At 44.5% G+C, this 23,302-nt stretch overlaps 1 protein-coding gene across 1 annotated transcript; it reads left to right on the top strand.

The window, feature by feature from the left end:
* The first annotated feature begins 14,402 nt into the window (after positions 1-14,402).
* On the top strand, positions 14,403-22,180 carry LOC149328080 (uncharacterized). The gene is made up of 9 exons (XM_089561412.1): positions 14,403-14,469; positions 15,703-15,749; positions 16,081-16,128; positions 16,264-16,299; positions 16,466-16,568; positions 17,105-17,259; positions 17,935-17,988; positions 20,039-20,074; positions 22,124-22,180. The coding sequence occupies exons 1-9, from the start codon at positions 14,403-14,405 to the stop codon at positions 22,178-22,180; spliced, it is 603 nt and encodes a 200-aa protein (XP_089417538.1).
* Positions 22,181-23,302: the final 1,122 nt, after the last annotated feature.

Genomic DNA, 23,302 nt, shown 5'->3' with positions numbered 1-23,302 from the left:
CTGCTAGGCTGTCAGTATATAAGGCCACATGACCAAGTCACGAGTGACTAAAGTCACGTGACAACTTTCGAGCGCGGGGAATTATTTTTGTGGCTAAGCATGTTCCATATCAAACTACTCAGGTCTTGAAACTCCCTTCGGCCATCAGGATGACGAGTTCCCATGATGGAATCACTAGTGATTTCTGTCACGTGACTACGTTCGAGAGTAGTGAACTCTTTGTACCCAGGCATGATCCACATCAAACGAAATGGTTTTCCAAGCCCTGCTAGGCTGCCAGTGTACGAAGGCCACGTGACGAAGTCACTAGTGACTATAGTCAGGTGACCACGTTCGAGCACGGGGTATTATTTTTCTGCCCGGGCATGTTGCATATCGAACGACTGAGGTCTTGAAGCTGTCTTCGGCCATCAGAATGAGGAGTTCCCATGATGAAATCACTAGTGATTCGGATTCACGTGACTACGTTCAAGAGTAGTGAACTCTCCTTGTACCCAGGCGTGATGCACATCAAACGAAATGGTTTTCCAAGCCCTGCTTGGCTGTTAGTGTACGAAGGCCACATGACCATGTCACTAGTGACTAATTTCGCGTGACCACCTTTGAGCACGGGGTATTATTTTTCTGCCCGGGCATGTTGTATATGAAATGATTCAGGTCTTGAAGCTCTCTTAGGCCATCTGCATGACGAGTGCCCATGATGAAATCACTATTGATTTATGTCACGTGACTACGTTCGAGCGTAGTGAACGCTCTTTGTACCCGGGCTTTGTACCACATCAAACGAAATGGTTCTCCAAGCCCTGCTCGGCTGTTAGTATAAGAAGACCACGCGACGAAGTGACTACAGCTTATAGTCACGTGACCACGTTCAAGCACGGGGAATTATGTTTCTACCCTAGCATGCTGCATTTCAAAGGGAATGCTTTTGGAATACCTTTTATGCTATCACTATAATGAGTCCACATGACGTAGCCCTTTGCGATTACTGTCACGCTAATACGCTCGATCACGCTTCATTTTTCTACTCAGGCATGGTACATATCAAATGACATGCTTTTTAAAGGGCAACTCCGGTGATTTTTCAGCCATTTTAAGTTAATGGCTGTTTTGTGTTCCTAAGAACCTCCTGTAATGTGTAGGATACAAGGTTGCTAGCTGGCAATGAACTCCCTGTCCTGATCGCAAGATGAGGTGGTACATTCAGGACCTAGTGCGTCTCCACAGAACGAAATAGGCTTATGAAGAGGGCGCGTCAGATGGTTTTAACGGTGGCTCTCCGTGGTGCACTGGCTGCTTTGAATATGAATTCGCATTGCCGTCCAGCTCGTACTGATGACGCCAAGTATAATATAGAACAAGAGACCATGTGGTAGTCGCTATGTAGTAGATCCAGCTTCTGGCACCAATTGGACATGTCGCGCACTCTCAGCTACGCGGGCAATGACATCACTGCCGATCTTCTTATGGCTACGCCACTGCACCGCAAGTCACCACCTTACGCATCACATCAGGGTAGAAAACACCGCCAGAGTATTGCCAATAACGACGCGTGCCGGCGGGGGAGTTATCGGTCAACCAGCACTGAAGGACCCTTTCCAGGCGTTTGCATTATTCCAGGAATAAAAAAAACTGCACCGAGTAATGTATGCATTCACGTGAAATTGTTGATTATGACCTGTCACGCGATTATAGCGCTGGAAAAAGAACGTTTAAGAAAATCTTGTATTTAATACGTCATGCCTAGGTGGATAAGCAGCGCACCGTACGCGAATATGGTCACATAACTTCAGTGCTGCGACATGTGTAAGCAACCCTTCTGTCTCCCTGTCTCGTCATGAGTTGTCGTGCCTTAATTCGTGATGGCAAGCCCTAGTACCTTTACTTTTCGTTGAAGGTTCCTTTTTATTTCTTGTTTTTTCATTCTTATTTCTTTTCTTTCTGCGGCTCAAGTTTGCTTCACATGTGTTTATGCACTCGCGCAATAAATCCGTCGAGTTGCTAATCAGCGCTTCTGTGTGTCTGTTCTCTACTGTGTCTCCCCTTATGAGCTGTGTTCCTTCATAGTGTTCAGTCACAAACTCGCCCAACAACATACCTTAATACTAGTGAAGTTCTCATTTCACCTCAGTAATAGCCAAAAAAGCCAACAAAAACGTTTTGGATTGACGGCAATCATGCCTCCAAAGAAGAGTAAGTACACTGTTCTCGAGTAAAGTGGCATAGCATGATGCACTACTGATTAGCTGATACGATTTCCACATATTGATAGCCAAGCAGTGACCCGAAAATCAATTCGCTTGATATGCATAACTACTCGGTAGCAGACGACTGCACTATGATCGAACGTGGTCACGTGACCACCACACGTGATTGCGTCATGTGCGCTCAATACAATAACAGGAAAAAAGAAGCTGTATCTGCCATTTTTTTATCTGGCATGAATCATTCTTGGGCAAGGCGGGCACCGGGATCCAACGTGGTTGGGGGGACGAATCACTGGTATGGTTTGATTTATTGGTTTATAGGGGTTTAACGTCCCAAAGCAACGCATGCTATAAGGGACGCGGTAGAGAATTCATCCGGAAATTTCGACCACTTGGGTACTGTAACGTGCACTCAAATTGCACAGCACACGGGAATCTAAAATTCCACCTTCATCGAAATTTGGCCGCTACTACCTAAATCGAGCCCGCGATCAAACCCGAGCCGAGCGCCGTAACTACTGAGAAACCGCGGCGGGGCTAGAAGTAGGTATTAATCACTACTATGTAATCACTAATCACTAGTAAGTAGGTCGTGTGAGCTCAATACAAAGACAGCCAAGGAGTGCTTCTAACACCATTTCGTGCGATATGCGAGCGCCTCGGTACAAAAACATTGCACTCTGCTTGATCCTGGTGAAGTGACAAGAGTCACAAGCGAGTGTGGTTATGTGGCCCGATTATAGTGAAAGCCGTGCAGGGCCTAGAAAACCAGTTTATTTGATATCCATTATGGCTAGTTACAAATACAGTTCACTACACTCGAACGTCATCACATGACCCGAATCACTAGCGATTTCATTCCGATAGCCAAAGAGAGCTTCAAGACCCGAGTCGTTTGATATGCAACATGCCTGGGCAGAAATATAATTCCCCGTGCTCAAAGGTGGTCACGTGATTAAAGTCACTAGTGACTTGGTCATGTGGCCTTCGTATACTGACAGCCAAGCAGGGCTTGGAAAACCATTTCGTTTGATGTGCATCACGCCAGGGTACAAAGAGAGTTCATTACTCTCTAACATTGTCACGTGACAGAAATCACTAGTGATTTCATCATGGGAGCTCGTCATGCTGATGGCCGAAGAGAGCTTCAAGACCTGAGTCGTCTGATATGCAACATGCCTGGGCAGAAAAATAATACCCTGTGCTCGAAAGTGGGCACGTGACTTCAGACACTAGTGACTTGGTCATAGGACTTTCTTACATTGACAGCAGCGCAGGGCTTGAAAAATGATATCGTTTGATGTGCATCATGCCTGGGTACAAAGAGAGTTCACTACTCTCAAACGTAGTAACGTGACCCAAATCACTCGTGATTTCATCATGGGAACTCGTCATGCTGATGGCCGAAGAGAGCTTCAAGACCTGAGTCGTTTGATATGCAACATGCCTGGGCAGAAAAATAATACCCTGTGCTCGAAAGTGGGCACGTGACTTCAGACACTAGTGACTTGGTCATAGGACTTTCTTACATTGACAGCAGCGCAGGGCTTGAAAAATGATATCGTTTGATGTGCATCATGCCTGGGTACAAAGAGAGTTCACTACTCTCGAACGTAGTAACGTGACCCAAATCACTCGTGATTTCATCATGGGAACTCGTCATGCTGATGGCCGAAGAGAGCTTCAAGACCTGAGTCGTTTGATATGCAACATGCCTGGGCAGAAAAATAATACCCTGTGCTCGAAAGTGGGCACGTGACTTCAGACACTAGTGACTTGGTCATAGGACTTTCTTACATTGACAGCAGCGCAGGGCTTGAAAAATGATATCGTTTGATGTGCATCATGCCTGGGTACAAAGAGAGTTCACTACTCTCGAACGTAGTAACGTGACCCAAATCACTCGTGATTTCATCATGGGAACTCGTCATGCTGATGGCCGAAGAGAGCTTCAAGACCTGAGTCGTTTGATATGCAACATGCCTGGGCAGAAAAATAATTCCGCGCGCCTGAAATTTGTCACGTGACTTCGTCCTGTGGCCTTCGTATACTGACAGCCGAGCAGGGCTTGGAAAACCATTTCGCCTGATGTGCATCATGCCTGGGTACAAAAGGAGTTCACTGCACTCGAATATGGTCACGTGACTGTAACCACGCGATTTCATCGCGCGATCTTGTCCTCCCATTAGCTGAACAAAGATTTAAGACACGTCCCTTTTGAGATGCAACATGCATGCCTGGGTAGAATGATAATGCACTGTACTCGAACGGGGTCACGTTACTAATGCCACTAGTGACTAGGCCAAGGGGCGTCACTGTTGTGATAGCCGAGCAACCCTACAAAAACCATATTGTTTGATATGAGTCATTCCTAGGTATGAAAATGGTTCGCTATACTCGAGCATGGTCATGTGAAGAGAATGACTAGTAATACCTTATGCAAACTCATGATGGTCATGGCAGCAGAGGGCTACAAAAAAAATTACCGACGATTACGTTACTTCCTAATGCGAAATTTGAGCGCAGCAAATAAGCTGTTTCACCTTTTCGATAGATTGAGGCAAAGAAATCGAGCAACACATGTATGCGCTATCACAGAATTTTTGTTTTTATTTTTCACACGTATTCGCAATTTCGGCTCGGGCGGTGCACATATACAGATCCGCCGCCACCGATCTGGCTCTCTGATTGCCACCGCACAGGGCGAACGGCAGCGGCAATTTCGGCTCGGGCGGTGCACATATACAGATCCGCCGCCACCGATCTGGCTCTCTGATTGCCACCGCACAGGGCGAACGGCAGCGGCAATTTCGGCTCGGGCGGTGCACATATACAGATCCGCCGCCACCGATCTGGCTCTGATTACCACCGCACAGGGGTTGCATTGGAGCAGGAGCGAAGAAAGGAATTAAGTTCGAGCCGGCGCTTTGACAACCGGAGACTCGCAGGAAGAGGGCGGAGGGGGGCGGCGTGTACACCCAGCGGCAAACGATGGGGGCAGAAGCGCGCGCAGCAAGCGGACAACACGATAAAGGGAGGAGGGAAGAGATAGCAGCGACTGAATGATGCCGCTGACGCCGATAGTGAGTCAACCCCAGCTGCGGATGAAAGGGGGGCGGAGCTGGTTACGAGGCCGACGCCGACGACAACGACGACGCCAAACCCAGGAACGAAACCAAAGAGCTGCGCTCTAAAATCTTTGATATGCATCAAGATCGGATTGAAAAAGGATTCGCTGCAATAAAACGTGATCGCCTAATTCATTCAAATGCAGCAAATAGAATTCAGTATTAAATAATTTGTCTCTTGCTGTTTCATTGGGCCACTAACAGGATATTTATAGGGAACTTATCGAGAGCTTTTGCGATGCCCTAGTATGTCGCAGCCAAAGGAATGAATTTTAATTACTGCAAGCTTTTTCCTGAGCGGGGGTGGTGTCGTTTCCTGGAACAGTAGTTTTTCCCAGAATTCCGGCGGCTGTTTGGAGAAGGCACACCACGGAACGAGCTCCGGTCGATGACCGCGCGTTGCAACTCATATTGAGCGCGATAGTACTTGCTGCGCGGGAATGGTCGTCTTCGCCGTTCGCCCACTTTTAAAAAAGTACATTTTAACCTTACACCGACGAATGGCACCCAAAAGAAGTTACATATTGTCGGGGGGCGTACAAAAACGTCACTTCCCGAGAAACTCAGCACGAAACCAAGCAAAACTAACCGCTAGGCACAGCGCGTCGGGCCACAGGACGTGGGCAGGTTTTTTTTCTACGCACCGACCGTCGAAGCTACATCATGCACCATCATTCCTCCCGCCGCTCCTGCCCACGGCGTAGCATGACACAGCGTGAGCGCGCCCTTCACAACTGCGCCGTCGTACTAAGCTAGAGTGCTTGAAATGCAGCGTAATTTAGCATGAGGTGCTTGAAAGGTAGCGTACTTTTGCAAAAACAAAACATTCCTTCCTTGACTTTGTCACAAACTGCAATGCCGTGAACAACAGCCGGCAGGCCACAGAGCGAGCGCGCCGCTTCACGAACTGCAGACAGGCACCGGCGGCCGGCGCTGCCACCTAAATTGCTTGCAATGCAGCGTACTTCCACAAATAAACATTTCTCACCTTGCCACCGTCATAAACAGAGGGAGTTCTGCGTCGAAGGGCAAGAGAGACGAAAAAAATTGCGGCCTGCCCGCACGAACGAATACGCCGCACGCTTCCACGCGCACATATGTAACTGCCCCCACGATGCTCCGTCGTCTGCTGCTCGGATGAGTCTGCCGCCACGCCGGCAGGCCGCGCGCGCTTTTAAAGATTGGTGGCGCCATCCCCTAGGCGGCAGAGGATTGGATGAGGAGGATTGCGCGTCATTTCCTGGGGCCAGATTTCGCCGAGTGTCCGCTCTTTACAATATCTTTCTCTATGACTTACCTTGCAGCTGCTTAAGCGACAGTTCAAGTGGCCACGCAGAGCATGTTGTTTGACTGACTGACGGCATAGCCAAGCTCAAGGCCAAGCCCAGCCAAGCCTGTGGCCCGTCACGACTTTTACTCACGTAGTTCCCGTTTCTCTTTCGCTTGCGCGGCCGCGGTTGTCGTCTGCTGCGGCGCCAGCGCGGCGGCGCGGGAGGCGCGGCCGCAATGCGTCACGTACAAAAAACTTTTCTCAAGTACCTTACTTTCTAATACTTCTTAGTGTTTAAAATTCAATGCAAAAGGCGGGAGGGCTGTCAAAAATCTCAGTCTCGCAACTACGGTTTTTCTCCCGCACTTGCAACCGTGCTTGAAACTTGAATACAGTTCACAATATTGACCAAAGGTGGCACGACATTCAGTAAAATCCGCAGTTTGGTTCACTTACACTGACGTTTTTTTTTTAAATTGGAAAGCTTACAAAGAGTTGGCGGAGGCGCTCGAGGCGCTGCACGGACATTTTTGGTTTTGGTTTTACAGGGTCGGCTACTAATTGGCTAATGAAGCCGCCGCAGTGGATGGCTCCAGATGATTTCGAACATCATTAAGAGATCATTAAGGTGCATGGACATCGCACAGTACACAGGCGAAAGCTTTAGTATATAAAAAAATTCAAGGTATAAAAGAACAAATTAACGAAAATTTTCTCAATTAAAACTTTAATTACAAAAACAACAAAAACGCAAATGCAAAAGTAAAAGCATGACCAATAAAAAAACCGTAACTGAAACCAATTTAATAATTCTGAGCTGCGTGCATGCATGCATGCAGGACGTTGCCCCTTTCCCCCTTCTGCGTGGACAGCGTAGTGCAATGTGCTCTTAGTGCTTTGTGCCTGCAAGGTTTCTGCAGACAGTGATATGATTTCTCCATTAAAAAAGATTTTTTTTTCATGTAGACATGGAATGACTCATACGATGGCAATCTGCGAAAAGTGGCTCGCAAGACGGTTCAAAAGCGCGTCTCTTGCCCAAACCCGATCAACCGTGAAGAAGGTATCCAAAAGCGTCGGCTTTGTAATCAATCTGTGGTTACAGTCGGGTTCGGTTATTATCTGGATAATGCGTAGCGCTGAGCTCAGCAGAGATGTATATATATGTGCGATATTGAGGAGGCATATATCGTGCGTTGTGTGGCAAGTTTGGTCGGCCACGAGTAGCCAAACATTGCTCATCCCATGCTCGTGGTTCGTGCATGTGCGGAAGATGTACAACATCATGGCATATGCTACATACCATGGATGTCTGCCATGAAGTGACACATACTGGTAACGCTCAGTGGACGTTATATTTAGACATAGACATTTGGATCTATCTGGTACGAGGTTTGTGGTTAACTGGGATGTTGAAGTTGGGCGGAAGCTGGGAAAACGCTAGAAGACGGGAAAGCTGGTGACCGCACCTGCCGGCGGCGCGATGAAAATGCAGACCGCCACCGCCTGCCTGCAGCATGGAGCCGACGGCCCACGTGCGAGAAACTCATGCGCCTAGAGAGATGCGGGGTTTACAGTTTCCTTCGGCTGTTCGAATGAAACTGCTGTTCCATCTCTCAAAACGACGAATGCAAGAGCAAAACCTTCTCTGCCCGCAGCTTGTGGCGCGAGGGAGAGAGAAAAGAGAGCGAGGAGTCGAAAACCATTGGTCCCGTTTCTTGTTGAAACGGGACCAACGGGACCAACCATTTCTTGTTGAAAACCATTGGTCCCGAAAACGTTATACCCAGTAACCTTTCTGGGACCAAAATGTATAATTGTTCTTTGTTGCTGCTTAAAACTCTCGAAAAACCTTGTCTAGACTTTTAATGGGAGCACTGCCTTTTTGCTTGCATTTCTATGTCTTGCCTCAATGGTCTGAAAACGTTTGATAAATGCTGTACTGGGGCTGGGACATTCCATCCTTTTTGGGCGCACATCGACCGGTCCGTTGCTTGTTGGGCACGGTTACGAAACCACAGGTTGGTAACGTCTGTGAGGTAGAAGAGTATGTTGCTCAACTTAACAGGATCGTCCCCCCGATTGTAAGTGGTGACGCGCTCGTATGAGGCCAGCCAGTCGTCGACGTCGTGGTCGTCTGTACCACTGAATGGAGAAGGGCCGCGCTTGTGTTGCACCCCGGAACAGACGGTCGGTCTGATGGGCGGCGATGGCTGAGTTGGAGCGTCTGGCATTGTGGGTGGGGCGAGTAAAGTTCCGCTCCGAAGTTCCAGGTTGAGGACCGGAACGGAGATAGAGGCACCTCCACCAAGTGTAAAGGTGCTTCTTCAAAGCGCAGGTCGGTGGTCGTTGACTGAAGAGCGTCACTAACAGCACACTCCCAGGCATCACTCAGGATCCAGCACTGCACTTAGTCGACCTCTTTGTTCAACCGCAACGCGATCCTTGCAGAGGAAAAGTTTAGACCCTCTGGAACCTACTTTAGCAGCCGCAAGCTTTCACAAAATGAACTTTGAGTTTCTGCACAAAAAAGCGGTTATCTACATATAGGATGCAAGGCGTATATAGGTTAACCGTGCTTGAGCTTCAAAGAATGCCAGTGCAAGACATGGAAAGGACTTCACAACGTGCAACGAAGAAAAGGTGGGGCTATTTAATTTGAATTCCACGAAAAGGTTGCTCAGTGTTTCTTATCAGAATGGATGTATTTAGTGGCATGTAAATGCACAGTGGCTGAGAAAAAAAAGGTTTAAAGTCTTCTCCAAAGCAACCGATGAAACTACCACCCATTGTCATGCCACAGGAAATGCAATGCCATAAGACAAGGTAGCCTTGCTGTGGGTACCAGCATCAAGTGCTGAAGTAAGTGACGATAAAAATTCTTTCCTGGATGCAAGGCACAATCATGTCTATGGATACTCGAAGCAACACTAAAAACACTAAAAAAACAAGGAAACATCAGCTATTTCAAGAGGCAGGCTAACCAGTGAAATGCACTGCTTTTGAATATAATGCACAATACTTCAAGTATGTTTTACAAACAGGCCCAATGTATTCAACATTTGGTAATGGCAACTTTAATAAAATATTAATGTGAAATTCACACGTTACAATACTCTACAAAACAGCAACGTTGTTCATAGGAACCAATCGCAGCACTTGTTTCAACAGCCAAGACATTTGCAGCTTAATATCATGAAAACCTTATGCAAAAAATAAGGATTTTTCAAGTAACACATTACACAACACAGAAGCTAGCACATAATGAAATGGTCACAAACAGCTGATATCCTGACAACCAAAACAGATTAAAAATGGTGCGGACATAATGCTCCACAAGTATTACGCCATTTATATCCAGCAGAGATAGCACTCTGAGAAATGGTGATGTGGATGTTCGGGAACTCTCTTTGTTGGCTTTCATACCAAAGAACAGAAAACTGTTATAAAGCCTGCAGACTAACACAACAGACATCAATATAATGTTGGACACCTGCCTCTCACCACTCTTTCCTGCCATAAGTACTGCTGGACTAAACACACAAAGATTAGCAGCAGAGCAGGTTTTCCTGTGTTGTCATACAAACACAGATAAGATAGGTTCAATGATATTAACGAGCGAATTTACAGTGAACGTCACAAAAATACACCCACTCAGACTGAATGAATAAAAAGAATATTTGTGCATGTTTTACCTCCCCAAATGTCTTCACGGAGTCAGGCTGACAAATCGCACCAGCAACAGAGATTTAGCGTAGAGGAGGCGTAGTAGTGTGAACTTATACTGGTTTACTGAAGGCCGGCTACAAAAGGGTGGTGACCCCGCCTGGCTGCACCCATTCTACTGCGCGTGCGTGGACAATTAGCAGTAAACCGGCATACATCTATGCTATTAGGTCTCCGGTATGCTAAATCTCTCTCTAATATTGGGTACAAAGTTTTTAAACTCTCCCTCCAACAAGAAGTGATGCAATCCATGTATGACCATGATTTTATTTGCATTCGATTTTACAAGCACAGCAGGCTCTCTTCATGTTCAGGAAATACTAAGAGCTAGTGTGTGTGCAGTTTAAGGAAACAACGAATGTTGCTTTCTGAAAACTCAGTAAAAGTGAATAAACCTTACAAATGTAAATAATGATGAAGGTTAGCTACCAACACCTTTCATAGGAAATTCAGCTAGAATCTCGTTAGCTTGCATATAAAAAGATACTTAGGAAAACGTATTGACTAAGGGCATCTCAAACCACTACTACTTTTTGTGAATCACCTTTTGTGGCGTCCTAAATTTTGCGTATGAGCGAATGTCTCTTGGCAAAAGTCACATTGGTAGGGCTTTTCGCCCCTATGGGATCTAACATGACTCTCAAGACTTGAACGTACTGCAAATGCCATGGGGCACAGCTGGCACTGATACGGGTTGTCACCCGTGTGGGTACGGATGTGTGCCACCAGGTGACTCCTCTGTGTAAAGCTGCTATCACAACAGTCGCAACTGTAAGGACGCTCGCCTGTGTGAGTGTGAAGGTGTTTCAGTAAGGTGCTCTGGTGTGCAAAGCCCCTACCACAGTGGTCAGAACGGTAAGAACGTTCACCAGTGTGAGTGCGCTGGTGTGACTCCAGGTAGGCCTTTTGTGCAAAGCTCTTTCCACAATCGTTACAATGGTATGGGCGCTCGCCCCCCCCCCCCAAGTGGGCCTAATAACTAAACAAATGGCAGTTAGCTATGTTTAGCACACAGCATACTGCCATTTTTGTTTCCTTTATTTGCTCCTTAAAAGGGTAGAAGAGGAAGCGAAAGCCAGTGGCTAAAAACCTCATGAGGCCTTGGACCCCTGTACAAGTTCTTACATCAATGCTAGAACTCACAGGGGTGGCAGTTTTGGTCAATAGTTGACATATTATGGAAAACAACTCTCCAGCATATCAAAGGCAAATATCACCATAATTCACTACAGTTCTACGAAATGAAGATTCTGTATCCTTCATACTGCTCTTTGAAAGACAACATTCAGGAATGCATTTACGGAGAAAAACTGCAGATTCTAATGATGAGTTTTGTCCAGAAAATACACCATATTTACAGCCTCTGGTGGCCAAGCCTGCATGTGAAAGACAGGTTATATCCATAAGACACAAGATTACATGTACAACAACTCACATGGTGCTATGTGGATGAGACGGTGAAAATGGAATACAATCTCATACAAAAGTTGTGCTAGATCATGTGAATTCAGTGGGCCAGGGTTAAAAACAATCGAGTTCGAAACTTTCAATTCTGAACGCAGATGAGAAGATATAATTATGCTCATAAAAAAATCACAGTTACCAAAAATAATCAGAAACCTGTTGCAAGCAAATCAACAGCCATTTGATAGACCTGGTCGCTTCTACAGTAACTGTCTTCATGGGAAGGACTGTACAAGTCTGCCTACGCAGCCTTAAGAACTAACGAGCGTCAGTTATGATTACAGACAGAACACATTGGTACAGGATTCTTTTTTTTTTCTGTAGAACTCTTACAATCTTCTACAGCATACACTAAAAAAACTTTTAGAGCATAACTGGTAAAAAATTGCCAGGACGCTTGCTTGCAGCCAAGATTACAGCTGCCCACGAGTGTGGCCAGCATGTCCAACAGGGTGTTTCCCATGCAGCAGCTCCAAGAGCGCCATTAACCAAATCTGTAGAAGCACATCTAAAACAGTACATTACTGCGTGTCAAGTGCTGTTAGAGCATACCATATTTACTCGCGCAAGGCCCACACCTCCAATATGGGATGAAAAATTGGAGGAAAAAAAAAGAAGTAACTGTCATGACCGAACTTTGCAATGCGCTGCTCTGAAAGATGTTTAAGATGACAGGCTTTTCTAACACCATGGATGGCAAGGAAAAAAACCATCTATCTGGTGAGCTCTTTGGACAGTAACAATAGTGAAAGCTGATGATTGCAATAGATGGTGAAAGGGTAGCTTTGGCTAAAGAGGGCCATGGCTCAAGGCTCTTTCTTTGACACGTTGGGGTTAAAGGCCCATTTCCAAGCACTTCACCCAGCAAAAGCCAGTGGGAAAATTTGTGTATTTCATCACTGGTGGGTACCCAGTGCTAGTGCTGAGATTCCAACCCTGCACATCCTACATGCGTGGTGCATCCTCCAATGACTATGCCACTGCTGCAGGGAGAGTGAATGCAGCAAGAAATAAAGAATAAAAGTATAACTTGTCATCACCTATATTCCAAACAGAATAGCAGCAACTCTAAATCAGTTTTACAGGCATATTGTGAGGCTTGAAGACCTGACACGTGTAAGGACCTCACTCTGGCAAAACCAAGAAAGAAAAGAAAAAAAAAACAGTGGGAGACTAAGATGAGTAAATCTGGAAAACTTTGCATTGCCTTGGGCAACAAGGTAAAGAGCACAGCATCTATAGGTAAACACAGGACAGGGTCAACAGGGAAGTACAGGGTCAACAGGTTCAATAGAGCAGAGAGCTATACAGAAACACTGGGCAGGCAAATTTTCTCAAATGTTTTCACATCATAATAAAAGAATTTCCTCTCCAAAGATAAATCAAGGCCGGTACAATGATCATGAATCAATGTCCACGAATGATGAATTACAGATATGCAGAACAGCATTTGGTATCAGAAAACTAACCTAAAACATTCTCACGATACACCCCATACAGCCAAATGTTGCCTGCTCATAAAATAGCCTCAAAACGGAATGGCAAATGTCCGAATGCAAGCGAAATGCACACAGCAACAAACCCAGTTGTCACTCTAATTGTCACTCTAATTATTAAAATAAAGCAAATTTATCACTTATACGTTTTCTTATAGGCGAGATGAGACGAAGCGAAAGACCGGCGCCCCATTTATGGTCAGTGAACGCTGTCAAAAAGGCAGCAACAACGAGAATTCAGTCCGAAGCGAGAGGTTCGGCTCCGACGGCTTCGACGAGCGCCGCCATGTTTGTCGCCGCGCGGCGGAAATCCAGATGGTTGCCAGATGAGACTACCATCTCATTCAGATGTGTTCCCACATCAATAAAGTCTATTTTAAAATGTTCTACTGCACTTCTTGGCACCACACCTGGCTAAACAGCAATTTGAGTAAAGAGCTATCGGTTGCCGCAAAGAAAATATGACCGATAAAATTCAGTAGACTGACCCTTTAAACGCCATAGAATGAACGCAGCATACACTGCTAAGAAATAGCTGCTTGCTTTATTTTAAGATCCCACGGGAACTCAATACAAGATACTGCACCAGGCTTAGTGTTTATCGTCCTTTTTAGTATCAACAGTTCTTTTCTTGAGATGCCTTTTCATGTAAGGCACCGGTAGAACAATATACGCGCTGTAAGCAGTGAATTGCATTGCTGAGTTGTCAATGGGAATGGCAAGCGAACTTCAAAGAGCGATTCGGCCAAATATGGGCACGTGCGTGATGATTTTTCCTCACTGACGCACGAGGCTGTGCCGGCAGCAGTTAATTGTCCGGATATTTTTACTCGATATCCTGCCACGTGGCGTGGCTTTACTAGGTGAGTTGTTAGGACAAAGAGATATAAATCGACGCCGACAAAGCAATATTCTTTCTAATTTTGATCCAGTTATCACTGCATCTGCTACTTTCGCAGTGAACTCAAGTAGTACGGACCACGTGTATTTTATTTCTGTAGGACGTTGCACGCGGCTACGCGTGCGAGTACTGGAAGCCAGCGTCGTATAAAAGCGTTATCGCTAGAAATTAAGAAACCCTGCATGCAGTCATCTTTGCCGACAAGGAAACATGAGAAGCAATTCGTCCGTCGTGTTAGTGTTCGCCGCTTTTCTGCGCGCGGCAACTGCTCCCAGTGGTAAGTTATCCTATCTCTACTTTATTGCTGCATTATCGAAGTAGATGTAGCACATGAATGGTGCAAGAAAAGTGCGAACTTATGTTGGTGTAACAATATAATTTTTTTTGCTCCTTGTTTTTGACATTGCGATACGGATTGGAGCCACACTTTCCTATTGGCCAGTCATCGATAAACCAAGTACCTGCATAAGAATAACCGCCATGCTACTGAGGCAACTGAGGTCTACTTCAATTCCCTAATAAACAAACGCTTCTTGTGCTTCTTAAAGGAGCAGAGACTCTTAAATTTTTGCTTGGGTGCTTTCTTCTTTCAAATGACGCATCAGACGGTAGTGTATGTACATGATCAGCCCTTGGTAGCCACCTACGAGCGCTAAATTATTTATAACTTCTTGATGCTGTTTCGGTTTCGTTTCATCAGCTGAACGATAGTGTGATGGTGTTTGGGTCACGTGAGATATAAAAAATAAACAGCAATATAACTGTTGCTAGGTCGTTTATTGTCATTTCAGCTCTTGATGCAGGTTAGTTTAAGTGTTTTAGCTTTTTATGGCTCACGGGACCTCACAGTCATCATTCAGTGAAACCGAAACCAAAAAAAGCATCGAGAAGAAATTCGATTAGAAATTCATTAATGGTTGTAGCCGAATAACGTGTGGTAAATTATGTATTTTAGTGGCTAAAGCATCGTTTGAAAGAATAAAATATGCAATTAAAATGATGTGTTTGGTTCCTTGAGAGAAGTGCTTGTAGATGTTTGGTTTTGGTTTATTCGGGTTTAACGTCCCAAAGCAACTCAGGATATGTAGATGTTTACTTTCGTCTCATCATCACCCGTCTATAGCCCTTTACCAGCAATAACTGCGCTTGGCATTCCACGCATAGTGACAGCTCCCATGAAAATGAATTTTGTTTTGTCGTTCTCTGTCTGTGGTATTCCTAATAGCGCTAACTTCAGTTCAAAGAATGAGTGACCAAATAGCCCAACACCAAGTTCTACTAAAACTCCTATGACCGAGAGCAGAGCGATAGCTTCCTATTGGTTATGTTCTGCGTGCCCGTCTACCGAATGGCTCAGCTCTAAACTTTTCTGAACCGAAAGCTGGCTATTCCTTGTGCTTACGATGTGGTCGATGTGTATGAGCTGACACCGCCTGAAATGAATTACGCAAGCGTTTCCTAGACACTCATATAACATTACAATATATTCATACGGCTCCTTTTCTTTCAGCACCTTGCCTTACCGTTACTACGCCTGATTTTCTTACGATCAATGCGGTATGACCATTTACGTACTTATTTACGCAAACGCCTGAAACTCTTCATTACTGCTCAAGAAATATAGCAATATTCACTTTTAAGTTAGGGATCTTGCATTGTATCTTCCATTGGCTATTATTAATGAACACGGAATGATGACCTACAGTATACTGAACATTTTAAATGCCGCTATGAAGTAATGTTTCAAAGCAATGTTTCAAAGACTATTTGGCCAATGTAGTAATAGCTACCGTCTTCTTCTGCATGTTCCATTTTCGGAACATTAGCGTTACCCATATACACAATGCAAATGTACTCTCCAAACTATCGAAATGCATTTTTCTGCCAGACCCACTGTTACGAGGAGCAGCCCATCGATATTTGCACCCCTTTCAACGTAAGTGAATCTGATTATTTATTGCTAATACTGACAATTTCTGTCCGTAATTCATCCCACAAGATGCCGGAGTGAACACGTAGATATTGAAAACGTGTTTAATTTTTTTGCCACATACTCCTCTTGTCGTTTCAGGAGAATGACACAGAGAAAGTGCGCGAGCTGATAAACGTGAGTTCTTTGAAAGAAAGGCATGGAATTCTATAACGCTAAAAATCCAATGAAAATTATACCTTTGCACGCAGATAATTTATTCTCAGGCTGCGAATATTCATTTCGGTAACGCACGAGCTGAGTAAATAAAAAATTTGTCCTCAATAATTACTTTTTATTTCAGTGCACCAACTTCGACGCGGAGTACAAGGTACTAGCCCTGACGTATCTGTTAAACGACGCCGTGGCATCTACACTTCCTGAAGAGGAGAGAAACCAGAGCTTGTGTACGTCCATTAGGAAGGGATTTTTACGAATTAGTCTCTATTTCTTGAGGGTCATTCATTTGGCGATAGACTATATTTAGCCGTTCAGCTAAGGGCTATACCAACATGGCGGAGTCAAGTTTTGCTGTACTCTCTCAAGTATTCCATGTGAGAATTTCGCAATAACGTTATTTTATACCAATGGACCGCCGCCCTTAGACAATTTCTTTATACCTAAAATTTTCAATACAGAAAAGAACGCGAGGCTACAAATTTCAGGTAAAAAGCAAAAGAGGCATTTGGAACACCGACATAGTTGTAATCTGGGAGCTGTTTTGTCAACAAAATACTTGCTAAGCACTCTGAATGCCACCATACGAACAACTTGCAAATCACGCTACTGCAACTGCTATCAGGCAAAAAAGAATGAGTGGAATTAAGGCTAGAGAAGGTAAGACAGCCAAAATAAAACAAAAAACAGGAAAGTAAAAGATGTGTTGGAAACGGCGAAAAAACATGCGTTACGGCAGTTTTCCTCGAAATGTTATTTCTTGCAGCTAGGGCTGAATTCATCGCAAGGTGGTGCATCACGGGGAATCCTCTGCCGACATTCCTCTTCAACCTGACCTGCGAGGACTATCTGGGCATGGTGCAGGTTACGTGCGGGAAACCCGTTACCTTTAACGTTCCCGACGTCAACGACCTGGGCCAAGTAAGTGTACAAAAGGAAGTCCTGTTTTTAGCACGGCAGCACAAAAAACCTCCTCGGGATAAAAATGTGCAGTCGGTAATAAAATTCGCCCATTAAACGGAGTGAACTGCCGTCCCCAGTTTTCCTGTTGACTTGAGGGAAGTGGCGTCACCAGACCGGAAATGACGTCACTAGCGGTAAAAGGCATCAACAGTCTCTAGCTATCGCGTTGCAAACACTATGGTAATTAGGTATTCTGTGAACTTTTTCTGCGGGTCTCACTGTGAAAATAACATAATATCATTCTTTGTACCCGGCATATATAAACTAGCAAATGACGACTGTGGTTGTTATAACATCCACAACTTTGTCCACTTGGCTTTCGCAGTGTATTTATTGACTTGCATATAACTCCGTAAGCAGGTTCATTGGAATAGACCATCGAGGCACCCTAGGCCTGAGCTAGTAAAGCTAGGGACTGCGTCGTTAAGTGTTCGTGTCTCCGAAGTGATATGAACAGAATACGAGGCGGCTGAAGGGAACCATTAAAACTATCGTGTCCCCCGTATTTTCGCAGACAACCGACGATGAATGTTGCACTTCCGTTTGTAACTTCCGTTACAACATTTTTTGGGGGGGTCACCTGCGTTGACCTGAGTATGACCTGAATGCATATCCGTTTTTCTTGTTTTCAAGTGCGTCCAAAACCATGAAATCGAGCAGCTGTGTACAGAAGGACAACCTTTCACAGTAAGTACAGTCAGTTATTGCCATCTGAACACTTAATTCGAAAAACTGCCAGAACCATAATATTCAATAGACTTGTTTTATTTCCTGTAACATGTTTTCATATTTATAAATGTCGGAGTTGGCTGCTAAAAAGCAGTTTTATTCTATATCGAAAAGGCACCTACTTATAACATAAGCGTCGCTACAACGAAATGCATAATTATGAGCACTGCAAAAGCAGTAGTAACTGTCACTTGAAGATTGTCCCTCTTTTGAACCATGCACGTAGAGTATCGAACTCTAGAATTGAGTTGTTTATTATCGCTTCGATAAATGTTTAGCATTGCTCTTCTTAAAAGTTTTTGATTCTGAAAAAAATATCTATTTACCTTTACCGCGCTGCATAAACGCCGCCATCAGTCGTGCTTAAATAATTAGAGCAAGATTCATGTAAGCATAATTAAATACATTTGTTGTTAAATGAACAGAGTCGATTGCGACGCTGCGGTATAAACTACCGTCGCCTAAAAGTTGTCGAATTTTGTGAATAAAAGGCCTTGTGTGTCGTTAGTTCGTGAGACTTAAACAACACCCACCAAAATCGCAAAGGATTCTCTTTGAACTGTTTCGGCGCAAAGATCAGCTAAAAAATTCAGAGAAAAAGTGACAGGATGGTTATTACCTTGTAACGCCAGATTCAGTGGCAGCTGGAAACGTATTTATATTTCACTATATATTGAGGTAGTTATAATGAAAGGGACTTCATATCTTCATAGTTCTAGAGAGCTCTTTTTAGTTTTCCACACATGCTTGTTTTTTGGCTACCTAGGAGCTGCCGCAAACCGACCGTGCTACAATCCTCTAGGCTCTCAATATACCCTTTTTCTTGCACGGCAAGCGCCCTCCGTTCGGCTCTGGTGGTAACCACTTGCCAGTTACGCATTCTTCCGCTCACGTCAGAACCCCCTCCGACCACGGTAACTGTCCTCCGATTGGTCTCCATGGCAAAGCACTCAACGAAACACCAGGGACTACTACTACACCGACGCGTGCCGCTGTAAAAAGCAGACTCCTGTACCAGAACAGGTTAAGAAGTTGTCTCTAGATATCATCGTCTTTAGCATCATCATCAGCCCGACTACGCCCACTGCAGGTTAAATACTCTCCCATGCCTCTCTAATTAACCCTGTCCTTTAGCAGCTGCGGCCACCGTATCTCCGCAAACTTCTTAATCTCATCCGCCCACCTAACTTGCTGCCGCTCTTTGCTACGCTTGCCTTCTCTAGGAATCCAGTCCTTTACCCTTAAGGACCAGCGGTTACCTTGCCTTCGCATCACATGCCCTGCCCAAGCCGATTTCTTCTCCCCGATTTCGACTAGGAGGTCAATAATCCGAGTTTGTTCCCTCCCCCACTCTGCCCGCTTGCGGTCTTTTAACATTAAACCAACCATTTTTCTCTCCATAGCTCGCTGCGTTGTCCTTACGTTAAACTCTTTTCTTTATCGTCCACAAAAGAGATATATCGAAGGACAAAGTATGGATATCCGTGACCTGTGGCAACTAGGTTGCTAAGCATTTCTGCAGGTGATGTTGAAGTGAATATTGCAAAAAAACAAACAAAGAAACTAGGTGATCATCGATGAATCGTTTGAATGCGTTAGAAGCCAAACTTTCATATATCCGAGGCGGTACACTTAGGTTTGTTATATCCGAGATCAGCGCACCAAGTACGTTACATCCGAGGTCCACACACAAGAGTTCGTTATACCCGAGGTAAGAATGAAAGTTTATTATATCTGAGGTTGACATATGAAATTTTGTTGGGCCACCTGGCACCATGTATACGGACAGACGGGGGTCGCCATTCAATTTGCACTGACATTTCTAATACTGACTAGTTAATAGCGTTAACCGGCTTTAGTCAGCAAGTTAAATAAAACGTTTTGCTCAGAATGAGGAGTCAGTTTCAGATTCGTCGACGCTCGCAATAAAAAATGAACTGCACATAAATACTCACTGATTATACCCTAATCGTGACCGCTAATCACAAATGGCACGCATTATTTGCAGTGGAAAACCTTCTCTGACTTGGTTGATCAACTAAGGGTAAGTAGTAGTCTTGCTATACATGCTATGCTACAAAGCAAACACATTTATTAATTGCTATCATACCCTGGAATTCCGGAGAAAATCATTTTTCAACCAGAAATAGTTTATGAGCGTAATTTTGTCATATACTGTAAGATTTTACTATAACAATCAAGATATATTATACTCTCCCGTCGGCAGGCTAGCATTTTTTTGCGATTAATGTTTTTGATATCGACAGAAACCTTCCCCATTGTTGTTCTATGGCGATCTTAACTGCTCAATGCAAGCGGTGGAAAAACTATGAAAGCTCTTGCTACACACCGTAAGAACGGACTATTACCTTCAATATTTAGAAAACAGTACCTTACAATATTCCAATGCTCAAAAATTTTATCCAAGAATGTTGGACACGGATAAAGGGAGACCTTCAAGTTTCGACTGCTTCTTTTTATGAAAAACGACCTGATACGGTGGTTCGTGAAGATAATTCAGTTTATTCCACTCGCATTAAAAGCATTTATTACTGCTAATTAGCCTTTTTACGGGCGACATGAAGGTGACACTTCCTTATGATAGCTATAACTAATAAACTAATAAGATATCTGACGCAATATTAAGCAAATCCTAGATAACTTCTAGAAGGAAAATTTTAACTATCCTTTTCTGGGTGATATAGAATGAAGTTGCGAATCCTAGATAAATTCTAGAAGGAAAAGAGAGAGATAGAAACTCTTTAATGAAATACAGAGAATTTAGCCGGCGTTTAAAAATCGCTGGCATGCTACTCTGCGTAGGGAGGGGAATTTGGGAGATAAAGACAGAAGGAGAGGAGCGTGAAAGAGGTAAAAAAAAAACGAGGCTAAAATGCGGCCATGAAATGGGTACTAAGGATGCAACGGCGAGTATTGATGTAACCTATGGAATGATGGAGTGCAGAGTCCGAAAAATGCGCTGACGAAATTCACTGCATGAAGAATGCATGAAGGTAACGTGCAAGTGAATTTAAAGCTTTTCGAGATGTACAATGTCTTCTAAATAGGTAAATAGAAAGTTCATTGCAAGTCTCTGTTGCCTAAGGCAGGCTAAGGGACCTAAAACTTTGTCCATTGTTGGGGACACTGGGCAGAGCTTCTGCATGCAATGTAGAAAGAAAATATTTAACTATTCTTTTCGGGGTGGTATAGAATACAGTTGCAGTCTGCAAAAAAGTCGCAAACACTGTTGTCGTTGCTAGCGATTGTGTAGCACTTCTTTTCTTCTATCGCTCCACTGTTTGTAGACTTCACTGCGTGTCGGAGAAGGGAAGAGAGAAATACATTTTTTTTTTCGCTGAGACAGTTGTCTGCATCAGTATCCGTGGAGAAATGCTGCCAATTGAACCTTGCGCTGCTTTTAAATAAAACGCAAGGTTAACGGACGTTATATGCGACATCGCAAGCGGCGCAGGCCGACTGCCAACCATCGGCTCTTCAGTGTCTTCTGGTAGGCAGCCGACTAAAGCGGCAAAACAAGCTCGGCAGCTGATTGGGCCGTGAACACATGCCAGGCTGCTCGGCTCAAGACTGGCATGAAAGGTTGGGCCAGCCTTCATCTCTGACGTAAAGCCAGCCGGACCTCAAAAGGCTTGGCATATGCAGATGGCCCGGTGTAGAGCCTACATGCACCGCCGTGCTACATTAACCACAGCAGCTATAAACACTGCGTTTTGGTATTATTCAAGACTGTTGGTGGTGCATTAACTTCTTTTAGTGGTTTGATATCGGATTAAAAAGAAAGTCTTTCTGCCAGCGCTATTATATCCTGCATGCCTGGCATCCTACAATGTGAGCAACCCCTAGAAATGGAATGTGCTTTTTCCTTCTTGGCTAGCTCCACATATTGTTCATTAAATTACATATAGGCGTTTTTCTGCTCACAGTGAACTTGCACGAAAACGTAGCAGAAACGTTGGTGCACGTCCATGTTATCCGAAACCACTGTTCTAAAGCGAAGTACACTGGATGCAGCGATTCACGAGAAAACGAATAGTTGAGCCTCTCGCTGATAATCCTTTTTTTTTTTCAGTGCATTTACCTCAGCATCATGCCGCTTCTGCCGTTCCTGGAATACTACCGCGCCTAATGGCTTTCAAGCATAGAGTTAATATAACCAACTCTAGAGGGAAAGCTGCCCATTGAGCCCATGCGTTCCAGTGGGCAACGCATGAACGCCTCCATCATACAACGGTTTGTGTGTGTTGCCAGCTGTTTTGACACTTTCTAAATCTGGACAAAGAACGAAGTTATAACCTGGCAACGTAGTCCGTGGGAAGATGGCGGTATGCCGAGTAGCTCTCCACTGCTCTAAACTGCGGTAAACAACTAGAAAATCGTCGCGTTTGGATCATTTTCAATGCAGTGTCGCATACCGACTGTAATTTCATATAGGTGGCTTGTGACTTCCGAATTATTATTTGAAGGCAAGTACCGCGATTGTGACTCGCTGGAGTGTATTTCGTCTGTAGAGCGCACGGGATTTTGCAAGTCCTCTGTTGTCGAGTGCAAATACACGTCGGAAATTTGCTTTGGCCCCAAAAGGACGAACACAATTCGCAAAGGAAACGAATGCCCGAGGTAAATGGAGCAACTGCTCTGCCTGGTTCGTTTTGAATGTTCACCGTTTTGTTATATTAAATGTCGAAGGTTTGTTAGAGTACCGCGCGCCTGTCGCATTTTCTTTTATCTTTCTCCTTCGCCGAGGAAGACGGTGCCGTGTCTTTTCTGGCGTGAGGCGAGCTCATAATGGGATTTTTCGTACGCAGCAACGCTCAGAGCTTCATCACGAACGAGTGATACAAGGTGGAGGCAGAAATGCATGAAACGGCATGTACCGCTCGAGAAACCTTCGTATATGTCCAGCATTGTGCGCATTAAATTGTGTGTGCTTGGTTGGTTGTTGTGGTGGGTTTTTGTTATTATTTGTTTTTGTGTTGTTTTTTTTAGGTTTGTGACTGCTTTTGCTTCTAATGTATGACACTGCTTTTTTGCTGTGATATTTTTTATTCCTCTGTTTGGTTTCAAAACCCATTTATGAGAAGCTAGTGCCGCAAGTACTTTAAACGCACGGGATAAGAAGGGTCCTGCGATTACATGTATGCTGACTTGTTTTCATGCCGATTTCCTGCCACTGGCTGTGTTCGGAGCAATAATGCGCTGTCAGATGCTTGAGCTGAGGATCATAAGTGCGCCTCTATTCCGTAAAATA

The sequence above is a fragment of the Amblyomma mixtum genome, chromosome 9, assembly GCF_055824585.1.
Source record: "Amblyomma mixtum isolate Tamu chromosome 9, ASM5582458v1, whole genome shotgun sequence".
Taxonomy (NCBI): domain Eukaryota; kingdom Metazoa; phylum Arthropoda; class Arachnida; order Ixodida; family Ixodidae; genus Amblyomma; species Amblyomma mixtum.
Note: the sequence above shows the minus strand (reverse complement) of the source record. Positions and strands in the feature narration are given on the sequence as shown.

Bases quoted from the DNA above. Each gene is read 5' to 3' on its own strand.
- LOC149328080 (XM_089561412.1), top strand. From the start codon at position 14,403: ATGAGAAGCAATTCGTCCGTCGTGTTAGTGTTCGCCGCTTTTCTGCGC. The intron at 14,470-15,702 runs GTAAGTTATCCT...CTTTTCTTTCAG, and splicing joins CGCGGCAACTGCTCCCAGTG to CACCTTGCCTTACCGTTACT. The intron at 17,989-20,038 runs GTAAGTACAGTC...CATTATTTGCAG, and splicing joins CAGAAGGACAACCTTTCACA to TGGAAAACCTTCTCTGACTT.